This window comes from Falco peregrinus, chromosome W (assembly GCF_023634155.1).
Source record: "Falco peregrinus isolate bFalPer1 chromosome W, bFalPer1.pri, whole genome shotgun sequence".
NCBI lineage: Eukaryota > Metazoa > Chordata > Aves > Falconiformes > Falconidae > Falco > Falco peregrinus.
The window spans coordinates 20,226,950-20,246,260 of record NC_073743.1 but is presented as its reverse complement, the minus strand read 5'-3'; the positions used below and the strand labels follow the sequence as shown (position 1 = coordinate 20,246,260).

Here is a 19,311-nt window from a genome sequence, read left to right as displayed (position 1 = left end):
ATAATTTTACTTTATATAATTTTTATCTTTCCTTTCCCCTCTGTTAATGTTCATATTAGTACTGAGACCACTACTGGATTTAGTGGGCTTTGGATCAGATCCTGAATTTGCTTGCAGTCATTACAAGATCTGGTTTGACACTATTTCTAACCTGCATCTTCATAAACCTTTTCATTTTAGTTCCATCTCACAAGATCTACAGTATATATTTTTCTCATTAATTTCCATTCAATGTCGCCACAACTGGTGCTGTCACAGATACCACATAATGAAGAAGAAGGAAGAGAAACACACTTTCATAGGGTTTCTGCACATAGGAACATAGAGTAATTATGTGGAGGGGATGACCTGTGCAGACTACTTGGTCTACTCCCCCACTCAAAGCAGAACCAACTTCGAACTTAAGTCTAGCTTCAAAGTTAGATTATGTTGCTGAGGGCCTTATCCAGTTGAGTTTTGAATATCTTCACTGATAGAAATTCTGTAAGTTCTGTAGCCCCTGTTTCTGTCCTCAATATGAAGAACTTTTTTTTAATATGTATGTGGAATTTCCCTGCTTTGCTGCAGCTTTTAAATTGGATTGAGATAGTTTTAAAATTTGAACATGGAATAATTCCTGAGTTCTAGAAAGGTTTTATTTTCTTAGAATAAAGTCCACACTTGAAGATAATCCTATATAACAATAGTCAAACAAACCTATACACATCAATTCTGGAGGCAGCAAAGAGGTGTGGCAAGCAGTCAGTCTGAAAGAGTAAGACTCAAGTACTTCTTTTGGTAGTAGAAGGAAGAAATGGTTACAAACACAGTGTCTAGAAGATAGTTTTTGGTAAGAAGGGGCCCTTAGATAACTTCTTGGGGGCTTTTTTGGTGGGTTTTTTTTTGTACCACAGGAGAAAATTCTCCACACATGACTGCACTGAGCTATAACATATTCCTTATTTTGGAATATTTCCCTATTTAAAATAGTGATATTTTATGCCATTACAGATTAATTAGATTTAAATACCCCAGTCTTTAGGGCAAATACTCCAAGATGAGAGGATATAGATGATGCCTATTCCAAATGTCTGAAAAATAACTAAAAGAGAAAAATCACAAAATGTTGAATTTACACAGTGATGGGATTTAATTCTGGTTTGACTGAGGCTATCAAGAGTTGTGTGGCTAAATCCATTGTCAGCTGTAATAAACACTGCTTCAATCTATGTGAATGTTTGCAGCTGTTGAAGAAAAAGGCATCTTTGCTTCTTAGTCAAACAGTACATAAAATTAATTGTGCTAGAATAGATTGTGTGTAAAAACAGGTGCAGTAATCAACTGACTTACAGAAGAAAGTATGGGACCTACTTTTTCATATTGATTGCCTCTTCCAGTTATTGGATTATGAAAGTAGACCTCATTTAACAGAAGTCCTTGAGAGAGAAAAAGAAAAAAATCACCTGTGGTTTTATTTTATAGTCTACATGGAAGTTATATTCATGTAATTTAGAAAGATCCACTGAATCAATTTTCAGCAATGTAGAATACATACACCAAATTTTATTGAGAACTGTGCCATCCTGCCTTTGTCTGCTTAACTCACTACAGACATGAACACACATCATGTATTATTTAAATGTGTAGCTTGACACATGCAATTTTTAGGTTTTAGAAGTGGAAAGAACATAAATTATACAACAGAAAGCTTTCAGCATGCTGCATAGTTGAATGTTTTTAATTCAAAATGAAGACACACATTAACCTTAAAAAAAATCAAAGGGACTCGGTGGGTACTTATATAACTGAGCAGACCATCATGCCCATTTGTCCTGCTCTCAGCAGTGAGTTTAGTGAACATCTCACTGGGTGACAGTGAAAGCACATGTGGACTGAGCTGGAGGACTGACACAGTATGTATGTTCATTTTCTGGTGAAACAGATTCGGGTAATCCATGTAGTGAAGCTACCCTTCAGTTTGACTGTGGCTCTTTCAAATTTGATTTGAACTCAGCTTGACAGAGAGGTAGAGGTATCAAATAAGCTTGCCACAACTGTTATAAATATGGGGGTTTGATGAGGGGAAGGAGTCCAAACCATACAGAGCCTTTGCTGAGACTAACAGGAACATACAGAAGTACTACTGAGCCTTGAGTAAACCCCAGAAACAGATGCAGAGAAAACTGGGCTTTTCTAGTTTTGGTGTTCAAAGAGCAACTTTTTTTTTTTTTTTAATAGGACTAAGTACAGACATTGTGAAATATTACTCTAAAGTGAATATAATGCAGTATTGATATTCTTTTTATGAAGGTTGATATAGGGATGTGCCAATTTAGCAAAGTAAGCTTTCAAAATGGGCATGATACTTTTTTTAGCTGCACGCTTCAAAAGCCATCAAAATAGCTGTTGCCTTCTGTCCTGGAAACTGTCAGGAACCTATAAATAAACATAAAATAATACAGGAGCAAGAAAAGAATCTTATGCCAGCAGTTAATGTTGTTGTTATTAATTCTGTTGTTTCTTTTTTTTTTTTTCTTTTTACAGTGTATCCTATTCAGTGCATGTCTCTGAGGATTACCCAGGTACAGTGCAACGTTCTTGTCTGTGACACTTGTATGCATGATACTGCAATTTGCAATATTCAGCTGAAAATATCTGAAAGGGTGTTAATGTCTTCCAAGTGCACCCTTATGCTAATAATTTTCCATTAGTTAGATTATTTTCAGAGTCATTTCTCCTTTTCAGGTGTCATTTATCAACTAGGTCAGGGTGAGAAAACCTGGTTCACAAGCTTACAGAGACTGGAGCTTGTGATGCTTTCTGTGTCTGGAGCCAACAGTGACAGGAGTGAGAAACTGCCCAACTCCTCTTTGGCATGGTAGATAAAGCTTGATCTTTCAAGAGGCTGCACAGTCTGGCATGGGGCCAGCAAAGCACTTCTGTGTTAGACCTTAATGAGACTACTCACATTCACATTCTTAAAGTTAAGCCTGTGGACTGTGCATTGATGCTTCTCAGGGTCTGTTGCAGCCAAGGGTTTGTGTATGGGTATGTATTTGGTAACATAAGCTTGCAAAGCTGTTCAGTCCTGCCTCCCTGTCATACCCTGAGCTGGGTTGTCAAAAATATTTATTTGTGTTACCGTGTGGCCAACCCAGACAAGGGGAATTATCCATATGAAAGACAACCAGGAAAGAGCAAAAGCTAGTTTTCTACTAGCTTGTTTCCCTGATTTCCTTTACAAAGAGACTGCATAGATACTTCAGGTGGCACAGAGATCAGCAGAAGCAGGAGAGGGAAGCAAGGGTGAGGGCAGACAGGCACTGTGCAAGTAAAGGTACATGGTAGTACTGTTGGATTGCACCACATTCTGTATTTTTGCACCTGGGAGTATTTAATAGTCTAAGTACTGTGAATTATATGAAACCCTCTGGCCTTTTTTTATCATTATCTGTAACATCTCTGTTATATTTCTAAAATAAATATTCCTTGTTTCTTTTAGAATCTCTAAAGAAGTGAGGCTTTGATCTTCACTGATAAGCAGTAGACTATGCCTGTTCAAAACACCAGAGTGTTTGAAGCAGATGCAGAGAGAAATCAGTATCAGCAGTGATGCTAAATACAATGGATTATGTGAAAGAATGCTCACAACCTTTGTGAGAGATATTTTTTTTCACCAGTAAAAACTGGAGGAAAAGCTACTACTAATAATAATCTATTCAACATGTAGTAAGCAGAAAAACTGAGATTCATAAAATACACAGTCATACCAGTGATAAATCAGTGACTCAATGATTACTCCATTGACCTGACAATGAAAGGAGGGACAAATCGTTGGGAAAAAAATCTACATCATATTTTATTAATGTTTTGTTTTATTAAACATCAGTAATGGATTTATTAATTTCAGGGATTAAGCTATTATGAAGGCACTGAACTTGATGTCTATGAGCCCCTAAACTAAATGGCAAGCTGGAGCACTGAACCAGCAGTTACTCTCACAGCACATAAGATCTCATCTCCTGGCAAGCTCTTCTGACAGGCACACCTCAAACTTCCCTTACAGATGCTGTTTCCAGCATGCTCTGATGGCCTACAAGCCTGAGTGACTTTGGTGGCTCTAAAACCTAATAAATATTCTCTGCCATCACCCCCTATATTTTAAAGCCAGATAGAACCTGGGGGGGGGGGGAGGTAAACCAGCTATGCATGTTTACTGATTGCAAATGTAACCCTTCAAGCCTTTGGAAGAGCTGATTTCATTCATATCTTAAGCTTTTGCAGTATGTATGTTTGCTTTGTGATGAAGAGGTGTTTAGTGTGTTAAGAAGGATAATGACTGTCATTTTACAGCTTTGATCCTAAAAATACTTCCTTTGGCTTGGTGAGCCAGATTCTTTGTCTCCTCTTTGTGCTAAATCTATAACTTAACATTACTGCTCACTGTGTCTACCTCTTCTCTGGCATGTATTTTAAGGGATGTTTCACGGACATATCAGGGTGTGATGGTGTCAAGCCTGGGAAGCTCTGTGCTGGTATCCTCCTCAATTGGAAGATGATCTTCAAGTATTGCTACTAGCTGCTAGAGTTCAGAGCAGGATATGCTCATCAAATTAAATTTATCATGGGTTAAGTCTTTACAGATCAAGGTTTAAGTCCATTAGTGTGTACCTATATCAAAGTCATATCCTTTGGAGAGTAAGAGTGTGTAATACACATTGGATCAAATTTGGAAATCATGAGAAGGCTGTCAGAGTTGATCATCAGATAAATTTCTAATGTATGCAATAAATATATGAAAATAGAAGAGATTAAGTTACCATACAAATTATGTTCATTCAGCTGAAAGTCATACCACCACAAGTAATTTTTAGATATTATAAGAAGAGCTTTGGGTACTGTGTATACTCTAGCTCCATGCATTGTTGTTATATATGCAGCGTCACTGCATTGGCACTGATAACACTGTGTAACTATTGCTGAATTGCTTCATAAAACATCAAAAGATTACAAACAGAGTGTTAAATCATACCTATGGGAATTGCAATATGACATGACAACTTTCAATAATGGAAGGTGTTTGAATGTTTCATAATTATGAGTGAAAGCTAAAAATATGCTCACAAAGGCACACTGAATAACTTAATAGGAGTAGTGTTGAGACAATATTGTCTCAAAGTTATATATACATTGCTGAAATTGTGAAAATATCACTGAAAATTTAGAGGTAGGTAATATCAGTTCCAGTAATATATCTTTGTAACCATTTTCTCATAACATAGACACAACTGGGGGAAAATAATGCTCCTAAGGAGCAGTTATAGAATATAACATCAGTGAGTAGATTAAAGTTCCATTAATATGAGTGGATTGTGACTCCTGTGAGAACCATTACAACAGCAAGCATTATGCTAATGATTGTACATTCTGAGTGATACATGTTGGCTGTCATAAACTTGTAGAACTGCTATAGTCTTTTATCCCAGTGATTTGTGGGTTACACACATGTTAACAGAAACATCTTTTTCTTAAACCTTGTTAGATTGCAGCACAGAGAGAGACAACCAGTTTGGCAGCAAGTGGTTTGTTGCATCCCTACACTAGGTTCAGGCAGACTCCACTTAAAAAGAGAGGTGTTCCTGGGTGTAGTGCCTTAGAAATTGGATGTTGAAGAAAGCAAGCCCAGTATTTTAATTTCAAGTTTCATTAGACTGATGGAAGGAAAGAAAAAAAACCCCAATGGTTGCCAAATAGAAAAGGAAAACAAATACTTGGCAGTGAAAAGTACATTATCCAGCTGCCAAGAAAGAATGACAAACAGTGGATATAAAAATATAATTAAAATCCATATATGTATATCTTGATAACTTTTTATTCTTTATAGCACTGTTAAAGGAAAAATTCATATAGACATGGGTACCACTAGGTTTGCTTTAATCACAACTCAGAGTTGGGCCACCACCTCAGTGAGTGGCAGAGAACAAAGGGATACAGCACAATTTATATACACTTATCAAATCATTAGTCAGTGTCTGAAGTTTTTAGAAGTTTCCTTTGGTCTTGTCAGTTCTGCGAATCCATCACCTGACCCTGTCCCAGCTGATTCATCTATTCGGTTCCAGTCTCTGCCTCAGTTCCAAGGTCCTCCTTGGATCATGATCTTCTTTCTGACTGCTTTAACTCACACAATCCTTCAAGCACACTTAGTCTTTGAACAAGCAATTCCTATTCACATATACTATTTTTTTCTAAAAACACCTGCATTTTTGAGAGCAGCTGTGTATACAAATTGATCATCTATTGTTTCTCTATTCTCCTACTGATTAACTTGACTGGGTTTTAAACCAGCCTTGGATTAGGACTATACAAGGGCCAAGGCCTGGTTCTGCCATTTAGCAGCTTCAGCACTTTAAATTTCTTAATTCAAAATACATTTTCTTTAACAGCACATATTGCTGTTTTTCCTACTTTTTCACACATCAATAAGTTCTAGCACATGGATTTCCTTTCTCCCACCCATATATATGGTGTTAGGTATATTTAGGGGTAAATGTTGACCTTGGTTATTCCAGCTCATTAGACTCTATACCAGTAAGTTACACTCCCAAACCTGGGAAAGGAATGAGTGTGTGTTGTATACCCAGAGCCATCCAGTATGGTGAGGCTGACACTGAAATGATGGCAGGAAGGTAGAACATGCAAATAGAGGCAAGGCAGGGGTTTGTGGAGGGGGTGAGATGCAACTGTCTTGGAGGCACAATTTACAGCCTGTCCTGCTGACAGGCAAAAGTGGGAGGAGGAGGAGTGAATGCTGGTAGATGGCTGGAGGGACCCCATTTTATTTGCACAATGCTGTGGCTTTAAAACACATCCCTGTGCCAAGCATGTAGCCAAGCAGACACAAACTGAGCAGATAGAGCAGGTTGCTATGCCCACTGGAGTGCAGTGCTCAGGGAAAAGTGGTGTCAGCCTCCTGCAGCAATTGCCCGCTCGCAATATGTTTGTTGAGCTGAGCACAGATTACCTCATGGGACAGTGCAAGAGTGGAAGTAGGCGAAGGTGTGGGATAGTGTCAGACTCAGTAGACGTGAATGTGGCAGAAAGGCTGTTTCACAGGCAGTGGGCTGCTCATGTGCCTGTCTGTCTGTGGCAGTGCAGCTGCTAGTCTGCAAAGGTAGTGTGGCACACCTGTGCAAGAAAGGGGCAGCAGCATCAGGGCTTGGTCTTGATAGAGACTTCTAAAACCCACAATAATACAAGTAATAATATTGCTGAATTTACTGATCAGTTGATGTTAGCATTTTCAACATTGCACTGGAAACACTGTGGTCAAAAGCTTTGAGCATGCAGCAGTATGCTTAAAATTATGTGTGAGTTTACACACTTTGCTGATGTGGGAATGGAGTGTTCAAAATTATGATAGATCAATTCCTTGTTTCAGTTCTCTTATTTGTCTCTTTATCTGTGATTACTTAATTGTCAGCTACCCTGGTTTCAGCTGGGATAGAGTTGATTTTCTTCTTAGTAGCTGGTACAGTGCTGTGGTTTGGATTTGGTGTGAGAACAATGTTGATAACACACTGATGTTTTAGTTGTTGCTAAGTAGTGCTTACTCTAAATCAAGGACTTTTCAGTTTCCCATGCTCTGTTAGTGAGCAGGTGCACAAGAAGCTGGGAGGGAGCAGAGCCAGGACAGGTGACCTGAATGGCCAAAGGGATATTCCATACCATAGAACGTCATGCTCAGTATATAAACTGGGGGGAGTTGGTCAGGAGGGGCCAATTGCTGCTCGGGGACTGGTTGGGCATTGGTCAGCGGGTAGTGAGTAATTTTATTGTGCATCACTTGTCTTTGGTGGGTTTTATTTCTCTTTCTCTTTTTGTTGTCTCCCTTTTCATTACTATTATTATTATAATATTTTATTTTATTTCAATTATTAAACTGTCCTTATTTCAACACATGTATTTTACCTTTTTTTTCCCCAGTTCTCCTCCTCATCCCACCAGGGGAGGGAGGGAAGTGAGTGAGCGGCTGTGTGGTACTTAGTTCCTGACTGGGGTTAAACCACAACATCAGCCTTTCTGCTCTAGAGTATATATTTCAATTCAGCCCAGATCAGTAGAAAACAAAATTTTATTACTTTCACAGACAGGTCAGCAATTAATGCAAAATAAGCTTCTGCAGATACTACATAAAAATTTGCTTCCCCTTGTTCATTGTTACTAAACATTTGGCTGGAAGGAAAAAAAAAATCACAGCGTGATCTCCACATTTTGTAAGAATGTTTGGAATAGACTTTCCATATTCATATCCATACCTAATGTTTTTGTTAAGTGGGAGGAAAGAGATTTTTTTTTCTGAATATAGGCACAAGAAATGTTGTCCACTGATTAGAAGATGCTTCAAACATCCTTTACATGACTAGGCAAAATGAGGCATAGGTATTTTGAATAATGGGCTGTTAACACCTAGGTCTGAATGCAGCCTTCACTCTGCACACCAGACCTAGCTTGAATTTTAGTATCAGGCATGACAAAAATCATAGAACAAGTCTTAATTTTGGAAAAGGTTGTCTCAAACCCTCATAAGCCTTGTGGGACACTTCAGAGCAGCCCTTGGTGTGATTCCTGAAAGCCACGATATCAGACTCCAGGGGTTTGCTTTTATAAAATTTGGGACCAAATCTTCCATTCTTTTGGTATTTTTCTTTTCATTAGCAATCTCAGCTGAAAAAAATGCACCAGGAAGATGGTAGTGCTGGGCTTCCCTAATGGGAAGTGGTTCCTTATGTTACAAGGGTGGAATGGGCAACATTGGAAGATGCTGGCAGAAAAAAAATTGGACTTCACCATGCAAGGTGTTTTTCTTTTGTAGATAACACTTATGTTTCCATTTCGGATAATGATGAAGATGTGGTAGTTACAACAGAGCCAATTCCAGTAATTTTCGACCAAATTGCTACAGGTAATCTTATGTCCCGAGTGTTTTACCAAGTTCATATTTTGTGAGGAAAGACAAGATGTTGCCTTTACTTAAAGGGAGATATGTTGATGTGTGTACAGTTTGCTATTTTCTCAGTCTTGCTGTAGTAAATTGTCCTACATTTCAGAATAGAAGAAATTAAAATATTTCTTTTGGGGATCAACATGATTGTACAGGCAGAATGTATTTTATTCTTTTAATGTCTTGCAGTCTGTGATAAAGCAATTCTCCTTGAATACAGTTAGAGGTGCTTAATACTTCCCAGTTATAAGTTTTCATGCTCACTTGCTTAAAACTTCACTAAATCTTCACCACTGGGGATGAAACAGTCTATAACTACCATTGCCTCTAATTAATTATTTCAGGAAATTTCAAACAAAATGATTCGGCTGTTTCACGAAATGAGACTATAGAAAAAAATATCTTTTTTCCCGGTGATTTTTGGAACCTGTTAATTTGAAATTATTTCCATACTTTCAAAAATTATTCGATACATGAAAGGTCATGCTTTTCAGACATCTAGACACATTTATACAATATATAATCGAGATTTGTGCATACTCCATAGAGATTTTTTAGATTTTAGCAGTCAAATTCCCTGATGGTTTCAGGCTGCAGGAGAAACTGCATAGAGCAGTCTTAATTCTGGAAATTCTTCAGATAGGAACACTTGACTTTGCAGACTTTTTTTATTTATTACAATAGTTTAGGGCTTTCTTTGTGTAACACAGAATTACTTTGAATTTCACTGGAAAACCAATATGATCTTCAGTCTCTGATCTCATTTATACTGATGTAAATAAAAAATAATTTTATTGAAATCATTGGAGTGGTACACAAACAAAAATTGGCCATTATAGTTAGAAGTTTAAGATAAATTTTACTTGCAAATATTTCTGTAATTTAAAGACAAATACAGCCTGTCATTTAAAATAGAATAAAACCCTATATTTTATATAGATTATTAGATTTAATTTTGCTGAGGGATTTTGTTTTATTCTTTTATAAAGTATACAAAATTAATGAATGACACTGAAGTGTAAATTACAGATTGAGAAAAACAAATGCCCTAGATGGACCAGCCGAGTTTCATTTCACACTTAAAAATATGAGTCTTCTGAGATGTTGGGGCTTCTTAATTTTAGACTGTTGTATTGTAATCTCTTTGGTGCTTTTCCTATCTGTAATTTTTTGTTCCTTATTTGCTCTACTACTCCAAGTTTTTAAAGTCTGCATATGCAAAATTATTTCACATTTTTCACGTGTTCCCTATTTTCCTGTTTCTTTTAAGAATTAAGAAAAACCAGTGATGTCAACTATTGCTTATCCATAAAATCAAAATTACAGAGGGAGAATGGAGAGGTATGTATTTCTTGGATTTTTTTAACAAGATATTTTAAGAAACAACAAAATAATAAAATATGAATATTTACCATAGATTCCCTGTCAAATCTAACCCAAACTGTAGGTTTACACATTTTATAAGGTGAGTGTAGTTCTCTGGGTTTCATATGTGGATTAACCAGCAAATCACTTAGTTGGGATAGGGATGCTCCCATCTTGGAGATGTTTATTTTATCTTTTGTTCAGTGGTGGCATAGACCCTGTCTGCCCTAAAAATACAGCTCTCCTGGAGAAGTAGATCATGATGCCATTACCTTTTAACCTAGTCTTGCATGTAGGACCACACCCCATTTATTAGCTCATTGCTTCATCATGTGGCCTACAGCAGTCCCACTGGAGTCTCTGGACCTCTGCATGACACTATTCACCATAAGTAGCATCTGGAGTATTAAAGCCTTCCAGTCACAGTTGTATTTGTGCTGTACCTCTGGCATGGGTCCCTGACCAGTATCACTTTGACATTAACTCAAGAAAGAAGTGGCACTAACGTAAGGTATACAGGGGTTGACAGTGTTATGGGCTCAAAGAAAGTACCACATAGGCTTCCACCCCAAGCAAGAAATTGAGCACTGTAACAAGATTTCAAGTGCTTGACTTAAAGACTTCCTTTGTTAAGGGTGGTTGCTTTGTTTAGAATACTTGTTTCTTGACTACTGCTTTTTAGGCTCCAATCTGTATTTGATCCTGGAAAAGTCAGATAAGCATGTTCAGATACGATAATGGGTATGGCTGGGTTTTTTTGTAGATGAAACCTGATTTGACGTAAAAAGTTGCATTGGAAATATTTTGCTTTGGCTGCCTCATAATTGTATTCATTGCTCTGTAAACATTATAAATTCAAGCACAGTAAGAATTTACCCTTTTGATTAAAAGCCTGAGATACAGTTAGCTTCTATGGGAAAGAGTTTGAGCTTTTATTTATTTATTTTTCCAATTAAACAAGGTACTTACTTAGGCATGGAAGTACTGAAAAAAGCCTTTAAATAAAAGACTGACCATTTCATTTGTCTAGACAGTTAGACATTTTGGTTAGGATAGGATGAGTTTGTCACTTTTGTAGTGTGAGAGTTTAATTTCTCTTTGCTTTGTGTTGAATTTTTGTTCAGTTGAGTTCTCTTTTAACACAGGCTTCCCCTTGAGCTAAAGTTATTATAAAACAATGAAGACTGATGTCACTTTGTTTCTTTTCAGTAAAGTAGAAGCAGAAATTATTTTTATTCCTTGTCTTAAAAAATTGCTGTGAAATTGGCTGAAATACAATTTTTGTTCTATGTATACATACAGTGAATAGAGCAGGAATTTAGAGACAAAGGTAAGGAAATGGGATTAGAATGTCTGACCATAGAAATTGGTGATAAGAGTATATTTGACAGTTATGAATATATGGGACTTAGAGGTAACTTTTAATCTTTGATTCATACATCTGATTTATATTCCATTATGACAGTTCTGTGCAGGACATAAATAAAAAGTATGCAATATATACATCATGATCAGATTAAAGTGAAGAATTATGATTTTATCAAGTATTCTTTATGGGATCCTTGTCAGTATAGGGTCTAGAAATAATAAATGGATTGTGGGAAACAAGATTTAATATCTTCAAGCAATTACATCATTATAAGTAAAGGTTCCATTGGTAGGAAGCAGAATATAACACTTCTGCTCATGCTGAGTTGCAGTCTGTAGCATGATCAGTTCTATTTAGTTGAGTGCAATTATTCACGGAAAAGCCTATTTAGAGCAGGTTTTACTTGGGTAAGCATATTACTTTCTAATCCTTAATTTTCAAAGTCATAGAACAGAGCAAGTCAGAAAATTAAGTTTGAACTTTTCTGGCAACAGGCTGGTACTGTTAAAAATAATAATTATGCAGCAGTGTGTCAGAGTTTTTCACATAAAGGAACTTAAGAGATCCCATGTTCAGACTTGAATTATTTCCTTAATCTATTAGAATTGGTTTACCAGAATAAAGTATTATTTTTTTTTTGGTCACTGAAATGCCAAATGAATTAGGTCCAGAACCTTTCTTGGTGGGTAAATTATGCTTTGTTTAGCAAAAGGAGATAGTGAAGTACCCCTGCATAGTCTACTGAATTCTCCAGTTCCATAAAACATCACACTGTGTCTGTATCCAAAGTATGATTTCTCCAACGTATATTCCAGGTGTTTTTATGTACCTAGTTAGTGAGTGCTTGTTTTGTCTGAGATCTTTTAATAAAGGGTGCTTAGAGCTTATTTGTAAAAACATAATTACTGTAGTTATAATTAGAACTATAAATGCAAGATAAACATATTGCTTGTATCATTGCTAACTTTCCTTTTCCATTAAGGAGTCACAGCACAACACCACAGTTGAAGATGACTCTGAAGGAGATAATGATTCTGAGGAATTTTATTATGGAGGACAGGTAATGGGGATATTTTTGCACAAGTTTCAAGAAATTAATATTTCAAAGCTTCTGTGGTTCATTCCATTATAAATTTATGATAATTTCTTATGTTTATTCAACATAGAATAGAATGCCATGTGTATATATGTGTAGTATTTTATAGTAGAAGTATTGAATATGTTATACTTTATAATTATATCAAATTTAAAATAATATGAGTTTGTTTAAATTTGTAAAGCTCTAAGAATAGAAAAAACAAGTGCTCTTCAGGATGTTTGAAAATAGAAGCCAGTTGCTTACTTCCAGGAAATAGATATTCACTCTTTAAAGCATATCCCATTATTGATACAAATGGGAAGTCAGACTGTATCCCAATCTGTTTCCTTCTGGAGGATCACCATTTTGTAAAGTCAAGAGCATTGGAATTTAATGGTAAAAAGTTTATTACAAAACAGTTTTGATCTAGGCAATAGTGCATTCTTTTTCTGAGCTCTACAGTTAAATTCACCTTGAAAAATGCTGCATATTTTTTGATTAATGTACTGCTCTGTGTCTTTACTTCTTTTTCCCTTATCAGAATTAGTTATTAAATTCTCTTATGTATTGGGAAATAAAATTTATTAATACCTTTTCCTTTTTCAGTGTCAAAAGAGCGCTTCATGCTGCTAGTCTCTTTATTCAGATTTTTCTTATCTTTTTAGTCTATTGCCCCAAAGGAATAATTTCTTACTTATTAGAACTGTTTATTTTGATGAACATTTTAACAAGCTACAGTCGCTGTTTATGAAAGTTGTCACTATCTCAGCCTTGAGGCTGAAGCCATCCATGCCCTTGGCGTGCAGAGCTGAGGCTGCAGTGCCAGCCAGTTGGGACAGTGCAGAGAGCATGGGATGCTGTTGAGCTGGACATCGTCAAGCCTCTTCTCTTGCAGAGCCAACAGTGTGGTGGGGTTGGAACACAAAATACACGTTGAGGTGCTTTATTCTTAAAAAAGCATGCTCCTAAAAAGCTATTAAAAGTGATATTGAAACTGGAACTGAAAGAATGTATTTTTAGTGTCAGAAAATAACTGACATGGGGCATTGACTCATTCACTTTAGAAATGACTACAGGAAATGCCTCCCTTCAGCTGCTGACTCCTACGGCCCTGTGGAGAGCTGGGAAGGACCATGTACACATACTTCAGTGTAAAGACCAGTGTCTTATTTTAATCTGCCTGAAAGGAAAAATCTGATTTTGCCCTGTAGTGATGAGTTGTGTGTCCTGGATTAATTTTTCAACTCTGCAGAAAGGGCAGTAACCTTAAGGTGAAGGAAAAGGCAGCAAAGGACTGGGAGTGCTTACTTCTTAAACCAGCGCAAATACACTTAGTAAGGCATGCCTGCCAGTGCCCAAATGGATAAATATTAACGCTGCCTATGCGATATGAACACAGAAAGCAGCAAATCATTTTGCAAGGTGTAAAAGATCTGTGTAATAGGAAATACTAATTAGAATTTAGTTGCCTTATATTTGAAGTAGAAACTACACTATATTGCATTGTCATTTTTTTAAGTTAGTATATTTAATTGAAGGAATGATAACTGGGGGGGGGGGGAGCAGTAAAATTACAATAAAATCAGCAACAAAAATAAAATACCAGATGACTGTGAATGTCTCGAGTATAGAATACTCAAAAAGCAAAATAAGGAGAACAAACAAACAAAATAACCCAAAGACATAGCAGAAAGTATATTTAATAAGAGAGAAAATAGGAATTTTTATAATTTAAAACTTCATGGTCAAAAATACAAAATTCTAAAGAAGAATTAAAAAAATATTGAGGACTTAGGAAATAAATAGAAAATCAGATAATGAGCAAAGTCCCTTGAGAGATAAAAAGTATGGTCCTTTTTCAAAGAAATCGATTGTAAGAGTTAAGTGATCATCAGGTGTATTGGAAAAACAAAGTAGTTGACTGTATATGGGGGGAACCAGTAAGGTAAGCTGCTTCAAGACAAGTGTGTGCTGTGCCCACAGAGAAAGGGGACAAAAATGTTGACTTTAGCAACTAGAAGGAATAGATGCTAGTGTAATTGTGTGCAATACACTTTGAAAAGGTGGAGGTCAGGGATAATTCTAACATTTCTAAGTGGTTGCAGCTGGAAAGACAAGAGAGCAACTGATGATGATACAAGGACCATGAAAAATGGCATTTGATGGGCAGTGAAAACAAGATATGACCTTTTGGTCATAAATTAAATGTTTATGTTTGCTTCTTAGGCACCTGCTTGTAATCCTCCCTAAGGATTTAATGGATAAATACTTTAAAGTAGCTAAGTGATTCAATAGCCCAAGTCCTATTGATTTTCAGGGGATCATTATGTGTGACAATCTGAATTAGGTCTCAGATTAAATACTGAGACTTTCTAAACACAGACTTATCAGACGCAGCAGTTATCAGATTTTTTAGCTTTTATATTCACTTTCTCTGAGAGTCTTTTTTAATTCTTACTTTTAATCTCTATCTCCTATATTTGCAAAAGAGAACAGGAGAATGAAACAGTAATACTACTGCCTTTAGCACTCTCTCTCTCTCTCTCTCTCTCGTGCTTCGGTTATAAGACATACTTGCAAATGCAGATATACAAAACTCTGGCAGTCTCCTCTGCGTACATCAGCATGTCTGTGGCACTAATTCAGGGATGGAAAATACCACGCTGTAATCTTAAAATTTGCCAGAACACTGCTTTGTTTCCTTTTACGAGTTCATAACCTCTTACCATCAGAAAATAGATTGGAGAAAGCATTATGTTGAGCAGTTCTGTGTTCTGCATAGTGTTCCTTTTGGATTTTACTATTATTGATACAGAAGACTGCTTAAAAAATGTGGTTTAGAACCAGCAAAGGTGACAGATGAGCCGCAGCTACGATTTGTCAAATGATCGTTGCACTCTCTTTGAAAGCAGGGCAGCAGTTATTGATGCATCTTTAAAGAATTCATCTTTGTGTAATGAGCATGTAAAAATGATTGGTTTGCTCCTACCTTAAGTGGAAAAAAAATTATAATAAACGTTTTCTTCCTGTGCTCTTCTACTTGGGAAATTATTCTGACATGCTTGCCTAAACAAGGCAGGGATACTTGGCTTATACCCTTCTTGTCATGAATAAAATTGACATCTCTCATAAATACATGCCCATGCTATGCTGATGAATTCTGTGCCTTATATTTGAAGAATTCTAAATCTAATCAAATTATTCTTTGATAATTTTCACATGTAAAAAGTGATCAGCTGATTATTATTTTAATTATATTGAATTTTATTGAATTAGATTGAAAAGTACATCTCTAGGTATCAGAGCTGAAAGTGTCACAGCATTGGTCTCCTACAGATTTGGATGCACAAATGGAAGAAATAGTACTGCAGTTAGATACAATTCTGCAACAGCAAGAATTCTCAGCGGGAATTCCTGTATAAGGATGTATATATGTCTAAAGGGATAAATTGCAGTCTTGTGCTTTGCACTCAGAATTTGTCAAAGGTACAAGCCAAATCGTACTCTCATTTCTGAATCTGTCCAAATCTAGGGAGTTCATTGATTTTTTGTGGAATCATGGCCATTCTAATTGGTGTAAAGAAGTAGAATTAGGCTCATACAATCAGGAGCATATTGCTTAAAGAGAAAGTAGTAATAGACTTTTAATAGGTTGCTATAAGCCTAAAAAGGTATTTTCGTCCTTGTAGAATATAGGAGGATATTAATTTTCTTGACTTCATACAGTCCAACCAAACCAGCTCACAATTTTTCTTTATAGTGTAAGCACTAACATAACTGTTTCCACTTTCCATGCAGAGTTTTAAAAAATGGGGATGATGTCTAAACACATGTTTCTTTACACATTCTCTGCTAAAATATTTTAAATGGGAAAGTGTTCTTTAATTATTTTTCTTTTTGATCTGATATAATTGCATTGGTAGATAGAATAGTCAAATACAGCCAATGAGTAGATTGAAAAATTACCTTAGATGTTGAGACAAGACACTTGGTATATAGTATATTCTCATGCATCCCTTGTTGAGCTCAAGTCATTCTCTGTCTAAAATATGTGAGAGTGTGACAACAAGCAAGAAGAAGCAAACCTTTGTCCTGTAGTAGTTGGACTGAGATCTGGTTCTTCTCCTACTTACCAGTTTTAAAATGCACATGTGGCCCAGAACAGACCCCAGGACAAGACAGGACAGAGGGATGAGTCCTTTGCAGCTTCTCTTCCCACAAGCAGGAGCAGGACTCTGGAATTTTGATGGAGAAGTGCCTGCTTTGCAAATTGCATTGCTTAGGAGAGCTAGACCACCTCATTGGTTCAGCTTATCAACACAGTGTACTTTCTGAGCATGGCATTAAGGAATCTTTATGCGGCATATTTTGCAGGGGGAACTTTCAAGACCTTGGATTAGGTGCCAGTAATGAAATAAATAAGAACTCCTAGAATATTTTTTTCCTGGTAGGTTAGCTATGATGGAGAACTTCACAAGCATCCACAGCTGGAAGCTGATTTGACAGCAGTAAGAGAGATCTATGGACCTAATGCAGTATCTCTCAGGTATGTCATTGAGTCTTCTGTATTGTGGAACCTTTAATGTTTTGGAGACTGACTTCCATGTGGACCTTCTCTCACTGCCAAAACACAAGTCTCTTCTGATGATTTCTGTATATTGTGGCAAAAGGAAGGAGCACTGCTGGCTAGCAATAATGCTGGGTTTATTTTTTCTTTTTGTGGTTGAGCACAGATACAACTGGCTATGCTGAGAACAAGCCCTGGAAGCCTGTTCTAAAACATCATTGTCTTTTGCAGTTCAGTAGGTATTTGATCAGACTGTTGTATTTTGTTGAAAATTACCATTCAGCATTACTTTAAACCCTTGTTGAACTTTTCTGTCATATCCCATCTTTTACCCTGGAGGTGAACAAAAGGAATGATAAGAGATTTTGTAAATGTTTTCCCTAGGCAAAGACTGAAGGAATTGGATTTGTCTAGTCTGGAAAAAAGACAGGAGAGGACATAATAACAGTTCTTCAAAAGATAAAGCTGTTTTTAGATAGAGGGAGTGATCAAACATTCTCTATTGTCATCATGAGAGACAATAAGAAACTATCTTTGTTAACAACAAACAAGAATTTGATTAGATTTTAGAAAAGCTTTCTAATTGTGGGAAACTAAATAATCTTACAAAGAGAAGTGGTGGAACCTCAGTCAAGGGTGGATTGCAAAGAGTACTTACACAAAAATTGTTGGGCATGTATGAGTGTGCATGATTCTGCCATAGGGCATAGCTGTATAATATTTTTAATATACTTCAGGACTTTTATAACTTCATTTTCCATCTACGTAATCTTAATAATTTCATAAAAATAACAGGTAGGCAAGATGGAACAGACCTGTCAGATGTATTACAAAGAAAATATCAAAGTTGTCATGCAAACCAAGTAATAAAATACAGAGAAGATAATAACCTTAGGCATACATATAATCCAAGTAACAATTCCCATTAACCTCTAAACAATAAGCTCTGTTATTTTAGTCTAAGGAGAGAGCATGTCTACAACTGTGGTGTACTAGACCTTTTCAAATTAAGTGGAAATTCATTACATTTCAAGGACCTGGGGAATTAAAATCCAAATAGTTGTATGTGGGTTTAGGAAATCATAGAATCACAGAATATTTTGGGTTGGAAAGGACTTGTAAAGGTCACATGAGCCAACCCCCTGCAATGAGCAGAGATATCTTCAACTAGATCAGGTTGCTCAGAGCCCCATCCAACCTGACCTTGAATGTTTCCAGCGATGGGGCATCTACTTCCTCTCTGGGCAATCTGTACCAGTGTTTCACTACCCTCATCGTAAAAAAAAATTCTTCCTTATATCTAGCCTGAATCTACCTGCTTTTAGTTTAAAAATATTACCCCTTGTCCTATCGCAACAAGACCTGCTAAAAAAGTTTGTTCCCATCTTTCTTAGAAGCCTCCTTTAAGTACTGAAAGGCCGCAATAAGGTCTCCCTGGAGCTTCTCCAGGCTAAACAACCCCAACTCTCTCAGCCTGTCTTCATAGGAGAGGTGTTCCATCCCTCTGATCATTTTTGTGGCCCTCCTCTGGACCTGCTCCAACAAGTCCATGTCTTTCCCAAGCTGAGGACTCCAGAGCTGGATGCAGTACTCCAGGTGGGGTCTCACCAGAGCAGAGTAGAGGGGCAGAATCACCTCCTTTGACCTGTTGGCCATGCTTCTTTTGATGCAGCCCAAGATACAATTGGCTTTCTGGGCTGCGAGCACACATTGTCACCTCATGTCCAGCTTTTCATCCACCAGTACCCCCAAGTCTTTCTCTGCAGGGCTACTCTCAATCCCTTCATCCCCCAGCCTATATTGATACCAGGGGTTGCCCCAAACCAGGTGCAGGACCTTGCACTTGGTCTTGTTGAACCTCATAAGGTTCAAACAGACCCACTTCTCAAGCTTGTCCAAATCCCTCTGGATGGCATCCCATCCCTCAGGTGTGTCAACTGCACCACTCA

The 19,311-nt window shown here is 37.0% G+C and overlaps 1 protein-coding gene across 1 annotated transcript in view; it reads left to right on the top strand.

Annotated features, from left to right (window-relative positions):
* LOC129782999 (protein mono-ADP-ribosyltransferase PARP8-like) overlaps positions 1–19,311 on the top strand; it is a 160,692-nt gene that overhangs the window by 79,355 nt on the left and 62,026 nt on the right. Inside the window, exons 3-7 of the mRNA XM_055792595.1 lie at positions 2,524–2,561; positions 8,855–8,944; positions 10,254–10,324; positions 12,700–12,777; positions 17,247–17,341. Of these exons, the coding sequence (XP_055648570.1) occupies positions 2,524–2,561; positions 8,855–8,944; positions 10,254–10,324; positions 12,700–12,777; positions 17,247–17,341 (372 nt within the window). The remainder of the gene's footprint in view (positions 1–2,523; positions 2,562–8,854; positions 8,945–10,253; positions 10,325–12,699; positions 12,778–17,246; positions 17,342–19,311) is intronic.